The 26,397-nt window shown below is 28.6% G+C and overlaps 3 protein-coding genes and 1 pseudogene across 8 annotated transcripts in view; 2 read left to right on the top strand and 2 right to left on the bottom strand.

Annotated features, from left to right (window-relative positions):
* Positions 1-6,907: 6,907 nt before the first annotated feature.
* Positions 6,908-9,124, bottom strand: LOC149882102 (uncharacterized; annotated as a pseudogene). Its single transcript, XR_016445251.1, has 7 exons — positions 8,991-9,124; positions 8,719-8,782; positions 7,950-8,112; positions 7,810-7,874; positions 7,401-7,498; positions 7,151-7,245; positions 6,908-7,062 (listed from the first exon to the last, which is right to left on the bottom strand). The product of XR_016445251.1 is annotated as an uncharacterized LOC149882102 (transcript).
* A 1,461-nt stretch (positions 9,125-10,585) lies between these two features.
* On the top strand, positions 10,586-14,778 carry LOC145191785 (uncharacterized). 2 transcript variants are annotated; one of them, XM_090067634.1, is made up of 6 exons: positions 10,586-10,909; positions 11,988-12,362; positions 12,790-13,074; positions 13,245-13,559; positions 13,958-14,065; positions 14,182-14,778. In XM_090067634.1, exons 2-6 carry the CDS (start codon positions 12,311-12,313, stop codon positions 14,469-14,471), a joined length of 1,050 nt encoding a protein of 349 aa, XP_089923760.1. In that variant the 5' UTR covers positions 10,586-10,909; positions 11,988-12,310; the 3' UTR covers positions 14,472-14,778. The 2 variants fall into 2 exon arrangements, with proteins under 2 accessions (XP_089923760.1, XP_089923759.1); XM_090067633.1 differs by having other exon boundaries at positions 10,899-11,096.
* Positions 14,779-15,570: 792 nt separating this feature from the next.
* Positions 15,571-19,888, top strand: LOC145191737 (succinate dehydrogenase cytochrome b560 subunit, mitochondrial-like). The gene is made up of 6 exons (XM_090067584.1): positions 15,571-15,701; positions 16,445-16,507; positions 16,895-17,029; positions 18,584-18,645; positions 18,807-18,970; positions 19,625-19,888. The coding sequence occupies exons 1-6, from the start codon at positions 15,676-15,678 to the stop codon at positions 19,745-19,747; spliced, it is 573 nt and encodes a 190-aa protein (XP_089923710.1). The 5' UTR covers positions 15,571-15,675; the 3' UTR covers positions 19,748-19,888.
* Positions 19,889-23,820: 3,932 nt separating this feature from the next.
* Positions 23,821-26,397, bottom strand: part of LOC145191094 (protein argonaute-1-like) — a 33,347-nt gene continuing 30,770 nt past the window's right edge. For all 4 annotated transcript variants that reach the window (XM_090066277.1, XM_090066278.1, XM_090066280.1 and 1 more), the window contains 4 exons: positions 25,361-25,495; positions 25,092-25,190; positions 24,809-25,005; positions 23,821-24,157 (listed from right to left, as the gene is read on the bottom strand). In XM_090066277.1, coding sequence (XP_089922403.1) covers positions 24,043-24,157; positions 24,809-25,005; positions 25,092-25,190; positions 25,361-25,495 — 546 coding nt within the window. In that variant the 3' untranslated portion in view covers positions 23,821-24,042. The remainder of the gene's footprint in view (positions 24,158-24,808; positions 25,006-25,091; positions 25,191-25,360; positions 25,496-26,397) is intronic.

Below are 26,397 nucleotides of genomic sequence, written 5' to 3'. Positions count from 1 at the left end.
AGCCTCCGCTCGGTACGCACTAAACAAGTGGACACGTCGAAAAATTCTTGCCTGTTTTAAAGTGCTGTTAAACTGAAGAAACTATTTTAATTGGAATTCGGCAAAATGGAATCACTTTCTGGAGGCATGTAGAATAGATGGTTATGCACTGTTATTGCTAATTTTATTTTTTTAAATATTTATATCGCGCGACAAGTAAACATAAAAAATTGTAAATTTTTTATCTGAAATCTATTTTCTAATGTCGTTTTAAAAATTTAACCGCGGTTATCCAACTTCTTTCGACAAGGAACTGATAGTGTATAGTGTTAAATATAACATATAAAAAAACTGGCTGCCATTGAGTCCCATTTTAATAGTGAGATTAGTTTTTATGGAGGAATGCGTGGTGCGACATTCTATTAACATAGATTAATGTCTGAAAATGGTCATGGAAATTAGTGAATTAACATTGGCACTAATTACATTTTAATACAATAATTTATTACTTTAAATATATGCTTTACAAGTTACTTCTCGTTCCGTTTTATGATAATCTCAAAATTTTATAAAATTGTCCTCAAAGAACTCTCAGCCGTTATAACTGTATTATTTTTTACAGAGTCTTCCAAATCTTCAAATATGGAATTGTCAAGAAATGATATATTCTTTAAGGTGAAAGACAGTTTAAAAAATGAATATAAATTCATCATTGATGTTTTGACAGATGCAATTTTCAAAAAAACGGAACATGTGATACAAGTAGGCGAGGATGAAATGTCATTATCACGGTTATTTGAAAATTTTCGATCGAGATGGAGAGCAGCAGGAACATGGGAAGATTTTTTTCTGAAAAAAAATGAAGAATGATTGAAGGGCACAGTACAATTTTCAAAATTATCCAATACTGAATGCACAACACCTTAGAAGATTGTGAAGAATGACAATAAAAAAGGAACATGTGGACGACCTTCGCAATCCTTTACTTCATCTAGTGATAGATCAAAGAGGCGAAAGACTCAAGAACTACGTTCTACTTTTTCTACAGAAGAATTGGCATACGCTGCTCAAATGAGTTTAAGGACTTCTGGTCAAGTACATGTTGCTCAAGTTGTTAAAGATGTCACGTTAACAACCCCTCCCGAGCATCAGGAAATTGCCCCAGATACCAGCAAAATATCTACATCAAGAAGCTTTACAATTGTTAAAACAACCTGAAGTCACCAGACAAGATTCAAGGAACGATTCCGATTTAGATACAAGTAGTTATAGGATATTCGAATTAATATTTTATACTCAATTTTGAACTAAATTATATAATTCGAATTGGAGTAAAGTTATTTTTTTAATGTTATTTTTAATTTTTTGTAAGAGCTAATACGTTTCTTCACCTACCGTGATAAAGCACCACCTACCGTAATCGATTCTCCACCTACCGTGTATGAAAAAAATCGTATATTTTAATTTTAGTTTTATATATTAAAATCGAGAAACAAATACATAAATTTAATATGATTACAAAACAAAGAAGACATTGGTTATAAAATTATCCACCAAAGCTTTTTTCTGAATTTAAATTTTTTTTCTTTTTAAATTCTTTTTTTAAATGTTTTTTTTTGTCTTTTATTTTTATTTTCTTTTTTCACAGCTTGTTTTCTTTTAGATTTTTCTTGTTTTTCTTTTTCTTTCAGTTCTTTTTTTTCAGCAGCTTTATTTTTACGTTCAATTTTTTTGATACCTTCTTCTTCCTTTGCGTTTTCTTTAGTTATTTGAATCTCTAACCATTTTGATGAAGTTATAACGCTCGGTAATCGTTCAACTTGTTTAAGCCTTTTTTTCGTAATTGGTTGTTTTGGCCATAAAAGAAAGTCGTGTAATGGATTTGCATCTTTTACTATTTGTTTATTTGAATCTGTTGGATCTGTTGCTGATTTACTTTCACCAGATTCATCAATAATTACGCTTTTTCCGAATTCGCTAACATTACTAGATACGATTTCATTTTGGGTACTGCTAATATGTAAATACAATTCTTTATCGATTTCATTATTCGATACATTATTGCTGGCTTCTATTAAATTTATGGTTTGTTTGGAGCTATCGTTAAATTTAAGTTTTTTCCAAAAATTAAATAATTCTCTGAAGTCAGTTTTTCCTCCCCATTCTTTATTTCCAGTTTTTTCAAACTGGAGTAATACTTCAGGTGCAACGTTGTTTTCAAATATGTTTCCAACATTATTATGGCTTGAAAGATTCATTTCATTGCTATCAAATTTCTTCCTCTAATGCCAATTACTTTTCCAGTTTTTGGTGCTAACTCAAAACCAGTTTCGTCTAAGTTAAAAACACGAGATGGATCATTAAGGTATTGCGCATCATCACCTAATAATTCATGCACCTCATTAAACCATTTTCTTATCGATGCTTAAGTTATAAGACCTCTAGCTCTACTAATATGCTCTGCTCATTTTTGACGGCGCATAAATTTGTAAAACCAGTTTTTACTTGGGATATCATCTTTAAATGGTGTTTTTATACCTCGCCCTTTAACTATTTTTTGTACTGCCTTAATTAATAATTTTTTTGTTATCGCAAATCCCATGTTAGCGCACTGCATTAACCAAGCAACCAATTCATTCTCTATTTCTTCTCCAAGATATGATTTAATGCCAGAGTTTTGCCGTTTGGGTTGGGTTTTACCAGATAATTTGTCGCGTAAGGTACTTTCAGGAACATTAAACTTTTTGCTGACACATAAAATTTTTTCAGCTTTATTTAAAGCTCAAAGTGCTGCATGCAGTTGTTCTTCTAAATACAATAGCTTTTTTCGAATACTTTTATTCTTTTTTGAACCTTGCATCTTTCTAATCGAATTCATTTCACATAATAAATAAACAGTATAAAAAACATATCAAATAAATACTCCCCAGGGGTTAAATTCATTTCACATAATGATTAAAGTATAAAAAACATATTAAATAAATACTCCCTAGGGTTAAATTACCTTTAATTGGTAATTTAACTTAAATGGTTTTTAACTTTAATTAACTTAAATGGTTTTTTTAGAGAGAAAACTTCACAAAATAAAACACGTCCGAAAAAATATTTTTATAAACGGTAAGTGCTAACTATTATAATTTTCGTAATCACCTACCGTGTAAATGATTAAACAATGTTATACAAAAAATACTAATATGTTTTGATAAGATTTAAAATATTCAATGTTTTTACAACTATTTTAAACTTTTATCGAAAAAATTATATCAATTTCAACCCATAAAAAAAACTAGACAAACTTTTTTTTACTGTTAAAGATTTTCTTAAGAAAGCGATAAAAAATCATTTGAGGGTAAAAAAACATCTCAAATTTTTAAAAATATACCTTTTTAAAAATATATTATTAGTGAAATTAGTTAGTTTTGTATAAAACAATACTAAAAAAATAAATTAAAAAAAAAATAATAAAAAATTTACTCATTTTTTCAAAAACCACGGTAGGTGCTTCTTCACGGTAGGGGGTGCCATGACCTACGTGTTTTTGTTACTAGGATTAAATAAACAATTTTTTTACATATATGTGACTTAATCTTTTACCAATTTAAAAAAAATGATAAAACTAATGGGTAATTCCGCATCAAATCACCCAAAATTTAGAAAATTTTGAACCATGGGTCCTCAAATTTTTTAAAAATTTCTTTGGCTGTTGCATCTTAAAAAGAAAAGTTAACACATAAAATTTCAGCTAAAAATGTTCAGCGGTTGACAAAATACTGCAATTTTAATATTGACCTGGTTTCCCAAAATGACCCGGTTTTCATAACATTCTGAAAAAACATTTTTCTTAAAAAAATAAGAAATAAAAATGGCAAAAATATGAAAATAAACATATATAATGTTTTTTTGATGCTGAATTCAATAAAAGTACTTAAAATGCTCAAATATAAAAGGAACATGCTTAAAAGTTAATAAAACAACTAGTTTCTATAAACCAACTTTGGGGCCCAATATCTCAAAACACTCCTGTCAAATTTTTTTTTTTTTTGCTGTTAACATTTTCAACTGCTTATAATCTTACTAGGCACAAAAAATCTAACTGGAAAAACAACTGAAACATATGGAACTTTAATTTCAAAGATCTATTACTTCAAGAAATTCCCAAAAAATATTTGTAAATAAAATAAAAATAAGTTAATCGTAATTTAAACGGTCACTTAAATATACAAGATTTTTAAAGGTATCGAAGATGTAAGTTATTTTGACTGTGTTTGTAATAGTTTACAATATTGTTCCCATTTTACTTGTACTTCCTCTATTTCAGCATTTTCAAACACATAGTTTCTACCGGAACTAGAGCAAGCTTGTGGAACAGATAGTTTTTTCAATATGTTGGTATTGGGAATAAAACAGTAGTCGTCTCTTTCAGGCCAGTTAAAACAGATTGATGGACCATTTGGATGAAGAAATTTAACTTTAGCATCAACTTCTTCTAGGTTGGATTTAGTTACAATGCTGATCCATTACTACACAGACTACAGCTACATAACAACCTAAAGCAACAGTATTAAGTTGAAATATATCTTGTTTCTTTTTAAGATTGTGGATTATTGAATAATTAATGTCCGTACTACACCTCTTTGCCCCAACCCTGTTATCTCCAAGATCATAAATTGATGAAAGCTACCAGTACCAGGTAGAGTTGTTACACCAGTGTATCTTTCTTTTTGCTCTTCATGTTGCAATTGTAAGTCCAATCCCTTTATGTAAATGAAGTTAACAACCTTGATTTTCTCAATACAAAATTCATACATAGCTTCTGATGTGAGAATTTGGTTTCTTATGGTCGTTTTAAACTTTTTTGTGCTGTTAACCTTTTTACAGTACCGCCAATCCCATTGCATGGTGACTTTCCATGGGACGTGGCAAAAAAGTTCCATTCAACTTTAAGGTCAAATTCACTTTCTAAGGTCAAATTCACATAGATTGCAAAAGCTTTTACAATTTTTGTACTGTCCTGCGCAACCATCAGTGAATATATGTAATTTAGACAGATTGGAAAATTTTTTGATAAAGAAACAATTCAAACCTTTTCAGAATCCCTCTGTTGTATATTTTTTTACACTGATAGATATTGGTTATTTTCTTTATAGATACATTTATATATATATACAATCTGCATATATATATATATATATGAAATATATATATATGAAATTGTTAGTTTGTTAAAATTTAAATAAAATTTACCAATAAATATTGTTTTATAACTGAACTTTTTATAAACTAGTTATTATAAACTTTTACAAAATATAGTTGTCAAAATTTTAAAAACAAATGCACATCAATATCACACTTATTCAGTTTTTATATAAAAACAAAACAGGATGTTTTTTTCAGTTGTTAAGATCAAATAACTAAGTTATCATATAATTAAGACTTCCTTAAATGTAACAAAATTTTTTTTTTTTAAGGAGTCTATAAACTAAATATAATATTTTACAGAATTCTATTTGCATGTTTTTTAAAATAATTTCTTCAAAAAGTAATAAATCATTGAAATTAAAGTTCCATAAGTTTCAGTTGTTTTTCCAGTTAGATTTTTTGTGCCTAGTAAGATTATAAGCAGTTGAAAATGTTAACAGCAAAAAAAAAAAAAATTTGACAGGGGTGTTTTGAGATATTGGGCCCCAAAGTTGGTTCATAGAAACTAGTTGTTTTATTAACTTTTAAGCATGTTCCTTTTATATTTGAGCATTTTAAGTACTTTTATTGAATTCAGCATCAAAAAAACATTATATATGTTTATTTTCATATTTTTGCCATTTTTATTTCTTATTTTTTTAAGAAAAATGTTTTTTCAGAATGTTATGAAAACCGGGTCATTTTGGGAAACCAGGTCAATATTAAAATTGCAGTATCTTGTCAACCGCTCAACATTTTTAGCTGAAATTTTGCATGTGATATTTTTTTATAATAAGGAATAATGTGTCAAAATATAACACAAAAGGAAGACACATGGTTCAATGGACTGGGTGATTTGATGTGGAATTACCCTAATATTACAAATTTCTGTTTTTTTATTAACAGTGTAAATTTGGAAATAATTTTACAATGTTTTTGCTCTAATTTAACTCCTGAATCATAAGCAATGACCTCGAAAACCAAACTACATTAGATTTCATATTTTCAACGTATGAACAGTTTTGGCCGCCATATTGGAGCTCCATTTTGAATTTTTTAAATCTGACCTCAGATTCGTAATCAGCGACCTCGAAAACCCTCGTGTAAGTAATTTGGGAATTTTGGCCACGAAATCGGGATTTCGTCCCACTGTGCGACGGTTAAAAATCAAAGTTTCTTTTTTCCCAGCAGGCAAAAAGATGTCTAAAATGCATCTAATATGCATCTGAGAACTGGTCTAAAAGATGTCTGAAATCACGTCGTGAATGAACGCTAAATAGACGTCTATCTTATAGACATCTTTTAGATGCATTTTATTCGATAAAAAAATTAATCAAGTAGACGTATATTGCACATCTTTTATGCATCTAAAAGATGCACTTTTATCAAATAAAATGCATCTAAAAGACACCTATAAGATAGACATCTATTTAGCGTTCATTCACGACGTGATTTCAGACCTCTTTTAGACTAGTTTTCAGATGCATATTTGATGCAGTTTAGATATCTTTTGCCGACTGAGTTAAGATTAAAAAGTCTTTAAAAAATTACACAAGTAAAGAAACAATTAAGTTCAAGTTGTTGAAATTTATTTACCAAGATTATAAAACAAATGTTTACAATAAGAAAACTATAATTCTTTACTGAGTCCGCCAACTCGCTGTTCCTCGGCATCGGTATCTAAAATATAATATAACAGCATGTAAATAAATGCACTAATGCTTTAAAAGACATGTAGAATGATTAAAAAAATCTGTTTACATGAAACATATATAAACTTTCACTCGACTTGTTGCCAAATTTCATAAAAACATTAAAGATATGAGATATAACACGTCTTTCTGGAACAAAGTAACCTTATTAAGCTGTTTTTTTCTATTTATTAACCTCTTCATCTTCAATTATCTGAAGAAGATGTAATATATAATAATAATAATAGTTCATTTGAAAATACAATTTTATTGATTTTAACAATTATGCATCACCAATTTACCTGTAAAGACTTTTTTTTTCTGATTGCGAGCAGGAGCATTTTGCAAAAACATTTTTCTAGATCTTTTATTGATTCAACATTGTATTCACAGGAATCTGTCAAAACGAAAAAATTTTAAAATATTCAACATAATTTACTTTGGTATAGATAAAGAAAGGTGATGGAGACAAAAATACTAGTATGGCACAAAAATGAGCTAAAGAGTACATTTTTAATTCAAAGAGCAGTTATATACACATTAAAACTATACCTCGTAAAACACTCCAGATATTTACAAGGTTTTCAAAACTTATTTTTTCCCCATCACCTTTTCGATTTAATTTAGATTGTAGCTGATTGGAAATTGACCTGATAGATATTTTTACAATAAACTGATATATATATTTGAATATGTAAATGAAATGACATATTTGAATACATGAAATAAACTATTTGAATGAACTATAAATTGTAAAATTTTGTAATCATTAAATTTAAACTCCGAACAAAATTACTTTTGCATGTAGATACTAGTTTAAATACCTACAGTAAATTACTCAAAAATTTTATTATTTTCAAGTTACAAGTAATTGTTAGTCAAATGGTCAAAATTATTTGTTTTTTACTGCTATTTAGTTAAATTTCTGATTAACTGAAATAAGATTGGAATTGTCATTTACCTTCTCATGATCATGAAAACATGCTCTCTTGGCTTTCTGCCACCAACTATTTTCAAACTATCAAGCTAAAATATACAACATATAGAGTTAATCCTGAACCTTCAAATAACCCAGACAAAAACAAGATAATTAGATCATACCAAGTTATTATATTCTGATTTGTCCTTTTGATTATTATTAGGTGCTACCAATTGGTCAACTGATTCTAGCAACTTCACCCCAGTTGCATGAGACTTTACTTCAACGAGCTCTTTAAAATAAGTTTTATTTCAGCCAGCTCTTTGAGAATAAGATGTTCCACTTCTATAAATAATTGTGTTTTTGTGAATAAAGGTCAGTGGTTACCTCAAAATTATTATTTAGCTCATGAAACCAAATAGCAAAAATATCCTATTAGTTGTTTATTAATTGATCCTAACAATCTTTGGGTACATACCCCCTAGTGACATATCCAGGCTGATTTTGACACTGGTATACTGGTTTGGGTACCCAAAATATTCTGCCATAACTCCAGATCAAATTAGTTAAAATAAATATAACTCATATATAAGTTCTATTTAGAAGGTAATGTAGACTGTTCTGACAGCATTCAAAGTATTTGGGCACTGATTCTCAAATTCAGAAATCAAGGACCTTTTTTTCTGCAAATATTGTTTTTTGGAAAAATGATTTTTTTTACAAATATCCATACAGCTGTGCGCTGACTGTTTTTTTTTTTAAAAAGGTCCTCAAAATAAAAGTTGAAATTCTTTTTACCTGTGTCCCTAAATAACTTCTAGATACATCACTGACCACCAACATTATACAAATGCAAAAGAAAGGAATGAATAAAATCAAACCCCAAAAAAACATATCATTTGTTATTTTATTCACTCCCAGTAGTTGGCATAACATTTTTAAAAAACTTACTTTTTATATCAGTGTTAACTTCTTGCATAGAATCAGACAGCGGCAAAAGATGCAGACTGGAATCCTAATAAAAACAGTCTGGACTGTAAATAAACTACTTTTCAATATTGTATCTACAAAATAACTTAATGCATGCAAATTATCAGTTAAAAAGGCTAAAATGAAAATAAAAATTCAGGTGCAAAAGAGAACCTTACTTTGACAGATAAAAAACTAAAAAGTAACATACTACTCTGCTTTATTACATACAATTATTGATAACTTCCACTTACTTTTCTTAGGGTGTGGCTTAAGAGCAATTCTTGATCTTTCCTCCTGAAAAATTTTGGCTATCAAAGAGATTTGTTTAACTATTTATACTATACTTAAACCTGGTCAAATGCTAAAACATCCAGACAAACTTTTCTTCAAAGTTGAGCTAAGTTCGTACTCATTAAGCTCATGGTTATCAGAGTATTCATTGTCAGAAAACAAATACTCAACATAGTTAGAATATTCCTCAAATGTCCATTCATTCTCATACTATCTCCTCCTAAGATTCCAACATTAAGTATACTGTCTAAAGACACAAATGAGGATTCTAGTAATTTCTTTTATTCCTTTTGAATCTGCGACGTCACTGTTGGTATGAACTTTTTGTAAAGGGCATAATTGTATCTAGATAAAAATGTTTTTATTTCAAGACAAAAAAAAAAAGGCAAATAAATCACACCAGTCAAACTTCTAAAAACTCCTTCCTCTCACTGTTTTTTTTTTTTAAACTATTTTTCTCAATGGAAATGTTATGTGCACAGCCAACCTTTAAGGCAGTTTTTGGCGTTATTAAAAACACCATATATTTTTATAAAAACACACATTTATATTAAAATTACATTTTAATCTACAAATAAAAATATCAACTTAAGAATAACGTTCTTATCTTTCAGATCATGAAGTGATTTTAGTAAAATGTTATGCACTGAAACCATGAAAATATTTTGTCGTTATATTAGCAAGTAATTTGTAATAGCATGTAATTTTATTTATTTAAAACTCATTCAAAATTATTATTATTATGATTTATGTTCTTCATAGGTTAGTGTAAACTTAGCTACGTATAAATTTTTATTCCTTTCTAGAAACAAGTTTCCGCCATGCACGTTTCTTTAATGGCGGTCATTTAAAATAATCGTTCTGTAAAATCGACTGTCTTTAGTTAAAATTTCTTCTTTCTCTTCAACTGATCTATAGAAGACATTTTAAATGCATCTATATGTAACCGAAAATAGATATCTATGTTTTAATCTTGTTTATACATCTAATATGCGTCTACAATTGGAAAAAAATAGAATCACTGAAATTAGACCTTTTTTCAATGAATAATATACGTCTAAAATATACGCATCTACGAAAGATGCAAATTAGAGTAGTTTTAGATGATCTATAGACGTCTTTTGCCTGCTGGGTTAGTTCCGAGATCGAACCGGATCGTTAAAAACTGAAACCCAAACTCCGATGTTTACAAATTACTTCAAAAAAAATTTTTTTCTACACTCAGATTTAACTTTAAGATCAAAATCAGACACGAATAAAAGTTGGCTTCACGGCAACATAAACATTTCCGAGTTCCTTGTTTGTCTTAATCGTTATTTTTTGTCTTCTTTTCTTATATTCTTACCATTTCATATTTTTTATCAAAGGTTGTGATATTGTTGCTGCTTGATAAAAACGCATTGAAAAATTTCAACTTGAAGGATTTAATGGCATAAAGGCAAACGCCACAACGTTCTTGATAATGAACAGATGAATCAATCTTTACTATTTACTTATGTGATTTTTTCTTTAATTCATTATAAACTTTTCTTTTTTTTTTTATTTTTAACACCTCGTAAAAACAAAACAATGAAAAATTAGAGGCGCTATTTTTCTGAGAGAAAAAGAAGAATTTTGTTTACCGTAAAAAAACGACACTGAAGCGAATGTTAATTCTTCTTGCTTTACTGTAAATAAAGGTTTACATCCAAGAGATAAATATTAGTGAACTTTTTTTTTTTAAGAAAAAACAGAAGCAATAGAAGGCACGTGCTCATAATAGAACAGATTTCTCATATTAGTCCGCTCTATTGCAGAAGACATGTGGCTCTATCCTGGGTGTGTTTGGCAAAGTTAAACAAGGCGTACAATTTTTCTCATCTATGTTTGTTTTCTCAAGGTAATTATTCAATGAATCTCATTCTTACTATCTTCTACTTCACTTTTAAACTGTTTTATGTCGAAAAGGAAGTTGTGCAAAAAAAATTTAAAATTCTCAACTGATACGTGGAAGTTTATAACAATCGCAGTGATAATGATTGCGTCACTGCAGCGTCATTCTTTAATACTGATTTTATTCCACTGCGGTGAGTAATTAAATATTTTCAGAAATTTTTAAGTGAAAAACTTGTGAATTTTTTAATCTTTAAGTGAATGAAAAAATCCCGAAAATAAATGTTTTTAACTGAAAAATGAAATTAAGGTTCTTCCATCAGCTTTATATGCATTTTTCTTATACCTAAGTTCATAAAGTACTCATAAATAACTTTTAATTTTAATATCTTTTAGGTATGAGTGAATATGCGCTTTTTAAGCGAGATTTGAGTGACTACGCGTTGAGATCACTCGCTTATATAAAAACATAATTTCGATAATATAAAACTTCTTAATTCAGATTCACCCTAAAGAAAAAGGGTTTTGTTGCTGTTGATGAAAGTAAAATGTTTTGTAATCAATATTTTGTCTTTGTGACTTAAACAAACAGGTGGCCAATTTTTTTTAATAACACAATGTAAACTACACAAATTATACAAAAGCAAATTGCCAAGTAAAATGGTAGGTTTATATTAAGCGGTAAAATCGATTTACAAATTTGCATTTTGTAGATAAAATTTTGTGAATAGTTTAAATAGTGTCGTCTCAAAAAATTAACCACGGTTTAAGTGAATGTTTATAACTTAGAACGGTAAAATTTAGAACGTTACGTTTTAATACGCGCATTGATATTTTATGCAATTATCGTAAAAGTAAAGGAGACATAAAATTCGGCAAAATTTCAAAATAGTTAAATTAAGTTTTTTCAGCATGTGCTAATTAATGCAGCAACAAACTTTTTCTTAAACAGTGATATTAACGTGCGTTATACTTAATAACACTGAATTCTTGCGGGGCAATAAAGTGAATGCGAAAGAATAATAACTTTTATTTTCAATTAATCTGATTGACTTGGTTTAGCGTTTCGTAATTTTCTTGTTTAGTTGGCGGAGGAAATATTGACGTCATCCAATCTCCGTTTCATGCTTTAGTTGGTTCGTCAGTAAGATACAGTTGGAAACTTTCATACGATCCTTCAGTAGAAAGTGTCGTTAAATTAACTTTTTCAGATGGTTCAATTCATCAATCGTTCGCCGAAGGGAATTTCACTCATTTTTTTCTTACAAAACGTGGACTTACTTACAACACCAAAATATCAGTTGACTTAAATAAGAACAACGAATATAGTGTCTTACTTAATAAACTCAGTTTTTCAGATGAAAAAACATATAAATTAGATGCTGAGTTTTTTCGTGAGCATGATGATATGTTGCTGCTTGAATCTCACCCTGAAGTAACCTTTCCACTCACTATCCAAGGTAAGTAGTGAAAGAAATCGTTAAACATTTCAAAATATGTTTTTAGAGGGTTGGATTGTGTAAATCGATATTTATTCCTCTTAGAACAATTAATGAATTTAATTAGAGTAATAATTAAACTCTTGCGTATCTTAAATATGTAATATCTTAAATATAGTTACGGTAACTTAAATATAGTTAATATAATCTCTTAAATATAGTTACGATAATTTATCGTTACTGTAACTATAACATTTACGATAAACAATTATTATCGTTTCGTCATAGTTTCGATACGCAAGAGCTTAGTAACATTTTTTAAAACGTTCCTAATGAAGATGTAATAAATTTTTTCACTGGATTGATAACATAAAATTCAATCTTTCCCAACCTAAAACTAATTTAAAATGTGTGTCATTGAGAATAAATTAAAATTCTACTTTAATAGGTGGGCCTGTTGTCTTGGAGCGCATGTTTCCTTCTGTATGGACTCTTCAAGAAAACACCGATCATATTCCATCTATACGCGTTCAAGGGAAACCAAAACCCCATGTTGAATGGTATCTTGGCCAAACAGAAAAATTACCTGGTAGTTCATTAGGTTTGGACAACCACATACATGAATTCTCTACAAAGTTCAAAGCTGATGCTAGTCTCTGTGGCCAGTATTTAAGATACAAGGTCAGCGGCATACAAGGAAATTTAAGCGCCGATGCACAAATTAGAATACGCTGTGAGTTTTTTCAATTTATCAACTCTTCGCATATAATATCTTTCTCTTTTATTTGCTGAACCAGAACACAACAAAATTGTGAAGTTTAGGTTTAGTTAGCGCATGTTTAACATTTTTGTAAATCTATTTTGTGTTGTCAAAACTATAAAGTTTGTTAACACCTACTTTAGTTAAAGATTCGCCTTTGCGGATGAGAAAACAGGATTATTGCATCAGCGTTGAGTGGGACAAAAAGCAGCAGGGAAATTGCTCTGTAAAATATGTTATTGATTTCTTCAACAAAACTTCGCACAAAGTGTCCACCAGCACCGTTTCTTCACAAGTTATCTCGTTAAAACAATGCTACGAAACTATTAAAGAAGTTGAGCAAGTAAAAAATGCTAGAATGAAATTAGAGAATGAAGATCTTGAAAAAGAATTTCCAAGTTTAAGCTTTATACTACCAGATGAATCCATTTCTCGCAATAAAGTTTTGAAAAATAAAGGTATCACCTTTAAAGTTAAATTTAACATTAAATTATTGTAAATGAAATAATAAAGAATACATGAAAAGTTTTGAAAAACAAGTGAAAAAATTTAAAAAGAAATTAAGAGATATAATTTTTACTAATACTATTATTACCAAAAGGCAACAATTTTATAAAATATGCAAATCAAATAAATTACCAAAAGGCTAACAATTTTATAAAATATGCAAATCAAATAAATTACCAAAAGGCTAACAATTTTATAAAATATGCAAATCAAATAAATTACCAAAAGGCTAACAATTTTATAAAATATGCAAATCAAATAAATTACCAAAAGGCTAACAATTTTATAAAATACGCAAATCAAATAAATTGTTGACTAAATGCAAATAAATTGCTTTAATACTGTTTAGAGAATCCAGCACTCAATTTGTTGGCAATATCAATTATGAGTGGGTGTGCCGGGGCAGTTTTCATCCTTTTTGTTATCTTTCTTGTGTGTTTTTTCAATCATAGAAAAAGTAAGTACTACTAGAAAACGTGTTTTAATTGTTTATCTTTCTTTTTGTTTCATCCTTCAATTGGAAAAAAGGTCTTTTAACTAATATTGCAGTATTTTTTTTTTACTTTTTAAAAGGGCTAAGTAAAAAAAGAACCGCTACTGATATCTCGCATCCGTTAATTAATGAAGCTCCGAGGTATACTTCGTCGGGAGTCGTTATGTGTGAACAAGAAAGGTTTTTACCAAAATCAAAAGTAGATTCTTTCAAAAGCATTCAAGAAACACACTACATGGTTCCCAGGCCATACAATGTTGGAGACACCGACACTTGTAATTACGAAACAATTAATGATACAATTACCTCCACATCAGATACAGCTTATACTAACATGGAGCAGTTTACTCTTGTTAGCAGACGTAGTTGAATTCACTCTTAGGAAGATATGTTTTATCATAGAAAGATACTACCTCTAATCATAAAGGCTTTTGAATAACAGTTTTTGAACTCACCGTCACTAAAGCGTGCCTAGTTACCGAAAGTTATTACCTCTAAACGTAAACTTATTTAAGATTACGTATTTATTTCTCTGTTACGAGCCAGATCTTTTATAAACACGGAAAAGTTCACCTTTAAAAATGGCAACTTGTTTTGAAATAAAAAGACAGGTTAGGAAGATATACATTTGAAAATAATAATAGTAAAAAAAAAGGAAAAAAAAAAAAAAGAATTAATTTTCATAGTCTTTTTTCTCGATGATTTTTGCCGGATTAAGAAAATGTTCTCGATGAAAATTTAGACACTAAAAATTTTTTCGTCCCCAGTAACAATTTCATTTTGTGTTTCTTTTTTTAAAGTAAAAAATCTATTAAGCTCCGAATATTTTCTATTAATACAAACATGTATAAATTATTTTTTATCATAATGACAAGCTTGATGCACAAATTTGAAGCATAAATAGTATACGGCTGACTGTCGGATTAAGAATACTGTGTGCAAAATTTAAAATGAAAAACCAAAATTAATAAATAAAAAATTTTGTTTGAGGATTCCTTTAACCGGATTTTCGTCAAAAATTTTTTCGATACCAGAAGCAGCCCCTTATACCATCACAGAGTAATAAACTGGTGTTGTTTAATATTTTCACAAAGTGTTGTGGGCTGCTTCACACTTGAAACAAGTTTGAAAATATTTCGAATTTGCTGACCAAACTACCAAATCCTAAAAGTATTCAATCTCTTTATCATATTGATCGATTTTTTCGCCGAAATACATTCATAGTAACCATTTGTTTCAAAACATCTTGTACAGTTTGTGGTAAAAATTGAGTGATATTTTATGGTTTGATCCACCTACAACTATCATTTAAAAAAGGAAAATAAAAAGTAGTCATAAGAGTCGGGTTCAACCAAACCCTACTATTCGTAACCTTGTAGGATATATGCTACTAATTTCGGTCTCTGACATTAATTTTTCTAGGCCTTAAGATAAGATTACCTTAAAAATTTCAGGATGGAACACTGCCTAGAAATTATCGCTTGGTTTTACGTTAAGGTTAAACGGAGAATTCACTTGCCAGGGGCGGAAAATTCTTATTGACAGATTTTAAAATTTGTTAGAAGTGGAAAAAGATGGCGAATATGCCAATGACTTTCAGGTGAAATAGAGTTTTGTTGCTGTTATCAAAAGGTTTTGTTGGTGCTTGCTTACTTAACATTAGTCAGGCATCATTGTAAACGTATGCCGATTTATAGGAGTGCTAACAATATGATGCTGGCTAATAGTTGATCATTAGAACAAGTTTTTCAATTTTTTTTCTTAAACCATGAAGAAAACTTCTTTTGCTTATAAACTTTGAGCAACAAATAGGTTCTAATTTGTTGTATTTTCATTAAATAGAATATTAAGTTTTGTCATATATAGTAATAATTCCATGAGATATCTTTATCACATAGAGGTAAGCACCTAGACATTTTGGAACTGCCAGCATGAAAAAAAAAATACATGGATTTACTTGATAGTAGATAAATTGTAATTTACTCATTAAATATATATATATATATATATATATATATATATATATATATATATATATATATATATATATATATATATATATATATATATATATATATATATATATATATATATATATGTAAATATACATATATATATATTTGCAATTATAAATAAAAAAAACTGTTTCTTTTCTAAAGATCAGACTCATCGTAATAAATGTAAAATTAAGCATGTGTTGTTCATGTAAAACATGTCAAATTACAAAAGTTATCATTTTAGCATTAAATTATAAAATTTTCAATATCAAAAGTTTTATAAATATGTATAATTGGGTATTTTTATGTAATTTCATCATAGTTTATATAAAAATTATTTTTTTAGATTGTTGTCAAAAGGAGGTACATCAAACCTCTTATTCAGGTTTACTCTATGTTCTCAAAAACGGTAAGTACATGGTATATTGTTACTATTATGAACTCAAAATTTACCATAAAGTAGAATTTTTAACTTAAAAAAGATATGATTTTAAAAGCCATCATAAACATACCAGTGTTCATAATAACTTTAGTTGAGCTGCTTTATTTATTGTAAAAAATATATATTATATACTGGTCAAATTAAGATGTTCCAGTTGTATTCCGCTAGAAATAAGTTTTAAAGAGAAAAAAAGACTGTTTTGTTACAATAAATAATTTTAGAATAAAAAAGAATTACTTATCATAATTTATATCAATATCAATTATTGCACAAAGCAAAATTTTAAAGTAAAAGAATGATGATATTGATGAGGCGGAGGAGGATTGTTTGTGATGTTACTGTGATAAATTTTAGCTTTGCTTCAACCACTCAAAAAAATACTGCAGCTGCTGTATCTGCAATATCCAGGAAAGTAGTACCTAATGAAGGTTTCTGGGATAAAAATGATCGAATGCAGAGACCACTTTCTCCTCACATTACTATCTACAAGTATGAATTTTTGTTAGATATACAATTCTTATATCATTTATGTCACAGTTTATTTTTTGGCTGCTTATTTTTTGTGAATTTTTGTGAAGGCTGATTATAAACCAGCTTTTAAACAAATTTTCCCAAACTATGAAAAACTTTTCGAAAATCTTTTTGAATGATGTTTGTAGTTTTAAAAATATTACCAACACTTTAAACTTAAATCTTCTATTACAATAAATAAAAATGTCAATTAACTTTTCCTTGCTCAGTGATGGTAAGAATATTTGTAGGACTTCAGATATAAAAAGAAAATAGATGATAAATTAACCTCATAATCAGAATGTTTTTTTTTTTGTTTTTTTTTCAAATGTTTGAAGGCAATAAATTGGCAAATTTTTTTTTTTAGTTATTTGGTAATTGGTTTTCACTTTTTTCAGTGTTGGCTTTTAGAGATGCAAGTATAGTGAGCTCCACTTAATTGTCTAGCAAGTTTACATACATACATACATACATATATACATACATACATACATACATACATACATACATACATACATACATACATACATACATACATACATACATACATACATACATACATACATACATACATACATACATACATACGTACATACATATATATAATGATTTTTTTTATTTCTTACTTATTTTATCTAAAAATAAACAAGATTTTAGAGTATCTTGATAAAATACATGAATAATTAACTAGTAGGACACAATAAATTCTTAATTTTGAAAATTCTATAAACATTTGAAAAACTTGCTTTTTTAAGCTGGTGTTTCTATTATTTTGTCTAGCCCCTGTATGTTTTGTTTTTATGCTTTTTAGTGAAGATTAGTTGTTTTACACAATTATAGTTAAGCATAGGCATTTGGTTTCTCATTTTTTAACAAATAATAACCAACTTCTACATCAGTCTTATAAGAAAAACCAAGTTTTCTGAAGTTTATTAAAAAGAGTTCTATGTTTAAAACAGCAAAGGATTGTGAGAAAAAAATTTTATTCATTAATAAATTTGTTATTTAAAGCTTGTTACTGAAATTTCTAATGGTTTTAATTGAATAGCATTTTGCACAATATCTTAGGGATTGAAATAAAATAACATAAGGTATGTGGGGTTTCTTTTCTGGAATCAGTTAGCTTTGTAACTCTATGATCTCACTAGTTAAATAAATTAAGATTTTTGGCCCACTATGCTTATGTAACACTAAAAATATTTTCATCCATGTTATCCTTTGATTTAAAATTTTTAGTTTAAGAAGCAATTATAAACGTATTTGTTAAGCATTCTGTGAAATAACAATTTAAAATTACAGGATTCACTTAGATTAAAACTGGAGAAATTGTTGATGAATTCAAAATAAAAAAAAGATTTTTTTAAATAAGTTGGTTGTGGCCTGTTTAATTTGGCCTTTTTTAAAGTACATTAGATGAGATGTTTTAACATTTAATTAATGTTTTCTCTAAATATATATATAAATTATTATTTGTGTATATTTAAAAGTTTTATCTTATTTTTACTTTAAACTATTTAAAAAAATATTTTTCAGATTTGAATTGCCTGGACTTTTATCTGGTACTCACCGTGCTACTGGTTTTGCAATGTCTGGAAGTAATTCACAATATATGAAAAAAATATTCATTTAGTCTTTAGAGAGAGAGAGCTAATTTTTGAATTTTATCTTTATATATGGTTGTTTTTTATTTTGGCTGAGATTTACATTTGTTTTCCAGCTTATTTTTTTTTAAAGATTTTTTTCTTTCCTTATTCAGTTGTATTTACTGTTGGAGCTGCTGCCTTGCTGCTTCCAGGTGGATCAGAAAGCTATATTGAAATGATAAGGGCTTTAAATCTTCCAATTTGGGTTCTAGCTCCGGCTAAGTTTCTCATTGCATTTCCTTTATGTTATCATACTGTAAATGGAGTGCGACATTTAGTAAGTAACCTATAACAAGTATTAATTAAGTTTCAAGATCATAAGTATTTGTGTATATCTATATTACTATATGCATGTATAAACATATACATATATAAACATACATGCATAATACGTACTTCAGTACATACGTATGTATGTACCTACCTAACTACCTAACTACAAACCTACAAACCTACATGCATACATGCATATATGCATACATGCAATATGCATACATGCATATATGCATACATGCATATATGCATACATGCATATATGCATACATGCATGTATGCATACATGCATATATGCATACATGCATACATGCATACATACATGCATACATGCATACATGCATACATACATACATACATACATACAAACATACATACATACATACATACATACATACATACATACATACATACATACATACATACATACATACATACATACATACATACATACATACATACATACATACATACATACATACATGCTTGCATGCATGTATATTTTTAAATGTATCTTCATCAAATATGCATTTTTCCATATATGTCTATAACAAAATAAAAACTACAAATCATCAAAGAATTCCTTTTTTATATAAATATTATGCGTTTGAATGAATTTAAATATGAAATTTTAATTCTTAATATTCAATTTTGATAGGTTTGGGATACTGGACGTGGCTACGAGATGAAGACTTTATATAAAACTGGGTATTTTGCAGTAGCCACTTCGATTGCTTTAGCGGCTGGTATTGTGGCATATTGCAGCTATACACCATCGTAAAATTCTAAGCTTTTTTTTAAGTTTTCTTTAATATCATGGCTAAGTAGAAGAATTATCTTTAAAGTTTATTTTACTTCTGCTGTACTTTTTATAATACATCTGTCAGTCTAATATGCAGGAATTAATTAATTTAGACGTAAATTTTTGTTTTGAATCCTATCTTTATGAATCGTCTCTAATGAAAAGAAATTCAATGTGTAAAGTAAATGCTACGCATTTAATTGACAATATACCATGTGAAATATTAGCGGTGTTCTTCGATTATCTAAAATCTTGAACTCTATGTATAAAAAACGTTATAATCAATCTCCGCTTTCAAATTCGGCCGAATTTTGAAATTTTGAAAGTTCTATTAAAAAGCCTAAAAATTGACCGTAATGTTCGATTAGATAATGTTCAAAAAATATTCGGCACGAGGAGGTATGAAACTTATACAGGAGTAGCATTAAAAATATTTTTTAGTAAAAGCTTGAAAAGAAACGTCAATCTTTGGTCAAGTTAAGCAATGCTCTTTCATTTTTCGAACTTTACAAGAAAAGTTTCTTCAGTATATTCGAACTTCTAAGGCGAAAAAACTTTTTACTTTCGACCTTACTAATTCTAACATTAGTTGACCCCGTTTTGAATTTCTTCTATATTTGGTCGAATCACTACGCCTCCGTTTCCACAACTTCGTCTAGCAACTGAAACGAAAAAAGAACAGGAAAATTTATCATGTGAGCATTGCAGTTTTTTTATTTAACGTTCCCACGGCATATTTCAAAGAAAAACCATCAGAACTTAAAACAGCCATCATTTTAGGAGCCTGGAGGTGAATATTTCGCTCTATTTACATAAAGATGTTTTGCAGTTAAATCAAACCAACTAGCGCTACCATTTATAAAACTCGAATTAACAGTTTTTAAACTCTGTAAACACAAAAATAAAGAAAGTGTTTTTTTGGTTTATTAGTAAACAAATTTTATTATAGGGCTGCATTCTACCCAGGCCTCTTCTTCCCTCCTCTCCACAAACATTTTTTTCCTTCGACTGAAATATTAGGAATAGAGAAACTCATAAAAGCTCCTCATCAGAACACTACAATTTATACCAGAATAATGTTCCTGGTGGCGATATTTGCTTTTATGCTAAAGTTTAAATGTAAAGTTGTAATTTTAGATGAGTTGTACTATTACACATCTATTTTTATATATACTTTCACGTGCTTTGCATGATGTGTCGTTAGAAAACGCTATGCTCAACATTCTTCAGTCAAATAAAGATAAAAAAACATGGATAATAAAGGTTTTGTGGAAAACAGTAAAAAATAAAAAAGTTAACGTTCTTCCGATATTTCATTTATTCCATCCATGAATCAAGAAACGAAGAGATTAATTTAGGGTTTACTCAACTACAGCATAACTTTTAAAATTGATTGGATATTTATAAAGAATACGCTTGATCAAGTTCTTTCTGAGTATGAACAAAACGCTCTATGCCAATTGAATTGATATATTATCAGACATAAATTGTGACATTTTTAACATACAAGAGGTTCACTCCAGGGCACAGTCATATGATATATTTGAAAGTGTAATACCCATCTCAATTAACCAAATAGAACAAAGAACACTCGAATGAACTTTTTGTTGTTTATCGAGGTGGAAGTTCACTAGGACGTGTGAAAGTCCACAGAACTTAATGTATGGAGTTGATAAAAAAACATGACTTCTCCTTTATTCATGTTTTAATGAAGGAAAAATCACATTTTTGATATTAATTAACTGAGAAGTGCTAAAAGTTTTTTTTTTGTTCTGAGTTTTAAACTTTAGATCTAAATTTAAAGCGAGACTTTGAAAATGATATTGAAATGATATGTTTTTTTTTAACAAAATGAATATTTTTTTCAACAAAAGTTGATTTAAAAGAGCTTCAACAAAGAAATGAACTACACAAACAAATGAACTCAAATGAGCTACACAAACAAATGAGACCCACAATAAATTAATTTGTTTCAAATAAACCTTAAAAACCAAATTTGACTCCAGCAGCAAAAAGAAGAGTATTGATAATTTGGGGAAAAACTTATAAAAGAATACGATAGTTTTTAAAGTCGTGCAATCAAAACATTGAGTTTAAGGTTAAAATTTAAAGTATTAAAAAAAGATGCATGATTGTATTAGATGAAGTTTTTAGTCAACTTACATCTAGACTACCAGCTGCCGTGGATACATATGAAAATTTATCTTACTGGAACCCAAATATGATTTTAAATGAAATTTCAAGACCTGTTGTTTCTGAACTGCCGTTTTTATATTTTACAAAAGGTGAAGTCGGCTTAATAGAAAAGCAATATTGAAAAGTTCTCTATGTAAATTGTAAAGAGGAAATATCATTTAAAATAGATAGGTTTCCAAATAGTGTGGGGAATTATTTAGACTTTTCCTGAGACACATAAGAGTCATTTTTTCTTTTTGAACTTAATAATATTTTTTTACATCTGACTGCGAATCATACATTTTACAAAATACACTCTCTTTTTATACATTTTTACAATTGTGTCATTTTGACACATTTAAATGCATTAATAATTACATACATTAACACCTACACACATTAGCACCTACACACATTAGCACCTACACACATTAGCACCTACACACATTAGCACCTACACACATTAGCACCTACACACATTAGCACCTACAAATAATAACACCTTCACACACGCTAAGAAGATGTTATTCACAACGCCAACTAATACTGAACAGTTCAGGCTAGGTATACTCCAGCATAATATTCTTAAAAACCTTACAAAATAAACCTTGTTTAACAACCTCTCCCCCATCTGGTTAGTAATGTTGTAATTGAGAGGATATTCTCTCTTTTATCTTTCACTAAAACAAAAGCCAGAAATAGAATTGAACTAAATATGTCGGTTGCTGTTATAAGGATATGATGAGAACTAATTCTTTCAGTGAAATGCTAGAGAGATTAAATTAAATTTTAAAAAATCACTTTAGAAGTTTACTTAAGAAAAAGTCTGACATTAATAATAGAGAACCTTCATTTTTAGGGAACTTTGATGATTTTGAACTAGATATTTTTTAATAATCTATTTTATTTCTTTAAAAATACATCAATGACTTTTGTTTTTTTAATGAATGTGTCATTATTTATCCCCAATTAAAACCGTAAAGCAAATTATATATAGGTTTTATATGAGAATACTCAAAAAGTTTTTATATGAGATTACTCAAAAAAGCAAGTTTTGCAAATTGAATCATAGTTATTTTCAATTAGTAACGGTGGCAATATTTTAGAAATAACAGCAAATTTAGCAAGTAGTTTTTAGAGCATATTGCTAGTGGAAGAGTATATTAGCATTCTAGTATACTGCTCAAGTTTACGGAGAAACAAAAAAACGAGGTTTGTGGAATAAGAATGTCATCATTAGAAAGTTTAACGCGATTATTAAGAAAGGGGGAGGGGGTGGAAGTGGTGGGTTGGCTAATAATGAAAATAAAAGTTCAGTAGCTAATTATTATCGTTAATAAATTTTTTATTTAACCAACTGTCTAAAATTCTATCTGTATTTTTTATCATATTTGTAATTAAAAGGTGTTTAACTTTGTGCCTTTCGTTAAATTGTTTTTTTATTTCATTTTCAAAACTGTTACTGTTCTTACACTCCGCTGTAAAGTCGTTGGTATTATTTTACCAAATTGTGTTATAATATTAAATTTAAAATAATAAGATTGCGTGAAATTTGGCTACTTATTACCCACCTTGAAAACTAAATGGCTATTTTCGGCCTTTTTAAATTTGCCTTCTGGCTGCTTTAGAAGATTTTTTTAAAGTCGATATTCCACTTTTGTAGAATTATCGAGTCTACCTATAGAAATATCTAATTATCGAGTCTATCTACAAAATATATCTAATTCAAAATTTCAACAACCTTGGTTTACCTTTCTATAAAAATTCGGTGACTTGACTGAGAATTGTTATTTTTGAAGATGGCGTGCTGAAAAAATAGGGTGGTGAAGGGTGGTGAAAATAGTAAAAAGCCTTGAAACGTTATTAACTATGTTCTGTTTAAATGTACGAGATATCATAATACTAATAAAACACCATAAAATAGAATTATAAAGTTAAATATATATTATTACATTATCTTAAAATAAAAATATATGACTCGTTTGAATTTCTGACTTTTATAATAAACAGATAAAAACAAATATTGATTGTTTAAATTGTTAAAAAAATAATTTAAAATCAGAATAAAAGTGTAAAAAAATTTTTAGCATTTAAAAATATCACACAAAGTACATTTTCGTCATCATCTTCGGGTGCAATTTCACGATATCTTTTAAATTGGAATTGGTCAATCTTTCGGAGTTGCTACCAGTATCGCTTTCTGACGAGGAAAAACTGAAACGAGATAAAAAATCTTAAGCATCGGCGTTTGGTTTTTCCGTCATTAACGCATAAAGTACTAAGTTCGGTCTTTTGAAATAAATCGAATAGAAACGCTAAATTATCAAATTTTTGCGATACAACCATCGCATTCCTTTTTTAATTCATGCGACTGCAACATGACATTTCGTTTATTAATTTATTTCAACCTTTTGAAGCATTACGCAATAACGCTTTTTGATTACAACATTTAATTCATTTTTATTTGCACCGTGTGCATCAAGCAATAATTTTAAATATGCAGAAACTTTTTACACTAAAACCTTTCACAGTTTTAAACACATAAAAAGTTCTACTTTATCAACCTTTAGAAAATTTATCTTATATACAAAAGTTTATCTTAGATACAGAAGCTACTTTAATCGTTGTCTTTTGTCATTTTAGGAGAAAAACCAAACGCCGATACATACTTAAACAAGATAGAATAATTATATATTCAATATTTAATATTAATATCGATATTTTGCTGATTTGTAGACCATCCGCGAAACCGGAATTTACAATCGAAAAGGCAATCGCTAATCTGCAAAAATAGGGTAATCTTACAGCATTTCAACAGTTCTACTTGCAAAAAAAAAAAAAGGTTTTTAATGTACAAATTCTAACCTTCCATCTTCGTTTTGCAAATGGCTACGAGAACGAAAAGCCACGTGGTGCGCGTAATAGGCAGGTGCTGGAATTGAAACAGACCTAGTGCATCTCACATACAAATGACACAGCATAAATGAAAGAGCTTGAAGCTCATCTGCTGAAAAATTGTTATCATCCCACAACACGTGATAATGTGCAGGACGTGACGTGCCCTATGAAAAATTCAATTTATTTTTCAAGGAGATCTAAAACAAAGAAACCAATTTCAATAAAGAACAGTCGCTGTTAGTTTGATCACCTGAATGCCTGCATGGCTGTATTGATAGTAATCAAACTCTGTAGGATGGCATACTACTGTGTCAATTGTAGTTCCAGCCGATACGTTTCCACTACGGTCCTACGGGATCAAAAGAAAATTAAAACGTCACTATAGTTGTTATTTAATAAGTATAATCACATTTTAGATATCAATTTAATGAACTCTTTTAGATGAAACAGCTGATCCTCTTTTAAATGTACGAAAAATGGCGATTATATAAAAATGTTCAAATTTTCAATTATAATTACTTCGTCGGATTTGTTGACTGGGAAAAACTTCGCTTTGTGTCTTTTCTGGACAACAATAAAAGTGATGCCAGGTTGGTAATCTTTCTCCAACTTCATGCAAGCTTTCTGAATTGCACTCATTTCATGAAGCAGCACCTAATAACACAGTATTTTGAAATAGGGCTTTACTAATTACAACTTGATAAGATGAAATATTTTCAAAAAATGTAAAAACAAACATCTTTTCAATAAAGCAAATATTATTTTATGGTTTATTAATGTTTAAGTTTTAAATTGGATTAAAAAAATATAAAAAACATTAAGTTTAGTTTTTGCTGCTTTAACTGATGATTTTCTTAATTGAGGAAATCCAATGTTTTAACAAGCCAATTTTAAAGTAGCTGATTGAAAATTTTCGAAATATAGACAGATAAATGGAAGTCATTCCTCTTGTTTTTTTATGTTAAGTCAAAAGTCAGAAGAGATACTGCATAAGAAATCCTTAATGTAAAAAACATGAACTACTAGGAGCTGGAACTCTAACCCAATCAAGATTTAAATTGTTGCTAAATTATTATATATGTAAATCAAGATTTAAACAATAATAGAAAGGGTTGGCTACATATATGGATGAATTTATTACCAAAAAACTGACTCAAATATTTGATTGTGATCTGTGTAAAAAATTGCTAGGAAATTACTAGCTCACAATTGGTCTTGAAATATACAAACTTGTTCTCTAAAGAGGGTTTCCAGTTACCAACATTTGATGGTTTTGCTGAGCTGGACTTAACAAAAGATGTTAAACGTTTACTGCAAACTAACTTGAGATAAATAAAGTTTTAAAGCATAACTTTTCACAAACTTTCTCAAATCAGCTGAGATTTTACCAGATGTTCTTTATATTAATTCAATTCATTATATAAACCACATAAATTATAAATTATAATGGTTAATTAAAATTTAATTTTTATCTGAAAAGGCTTCTGTGCAAAAGTTTTGAAACAACTGAATTTTGATAAAAATTTATTTCAAAAATTGTTAACTTGTCATTTTTA

The sequence above is a fragment of the Hydra viridissima genome, unplaced genomic scaffold (genome assembly GCF_058129835.1).
Source record: "Hydra viridissima isolate aposymbiotic clone 2 unplaced genomic scaffold, HvirCarnegie_v1 scaffold_11, whole genome shotgun sequence".
Lineage (NCBI taxonomy): Eukaryota > Metazoa > Cnidaria > Hydrozoa > Anthoathecata > Hydridae > Hydra > Hydra viridissima.
Note: the sequence above shows the minus strand (reverse complement) of the source record. Positions and strands in the feature narration are given on the sequence as shown.

Excerpts from the sequence above, each read along its gene's own strand:
- LOC145191785 (XM_090067633.1), top strand. The coding sequence starts at position 10,967 with ATGTCGAAAAGGAAGTTGTGCAAAAAAAATTTAAAATTCTCAACTGAT. Across the intron at positions 12,363-12,789 it reads CTTTCCACTCACTATCCAAG|GTGGGCCTGTTGTCTTGGAG; the intron begins GTAAGTAGTGAA and ends CTACTTTAATAG. Across the intron at positions 14,066-14,181 it reads TTTTTTCAATCATAGAAAAA|GGCTAAGTAAAAAAAGAACC; the intron begins GTAAGTACTACT and ends ACTTTTTAAAAG.
- LOC145191737 (XM_090067584.1), top strand. The coding sequence starts at position 15,676 with ATGGCGAATATGCCAATGACTTTCAG. Across the intron at positions 15,702-16,444 it reads AATATGCCAATGACTTTCAG|ATTGTTGTCAAAAGGAGGTA; the intron begins GTGAAATAGAGT and ends TTATTTTTTTAG. Across the intron at positions 16,508-16,894 it reads ACTCTATGTTCTCAAAAACG|CTTTGCTTCAACCACTCAAA; the intron begins GTAAGTACATGG and ends GATAAATTTTAG.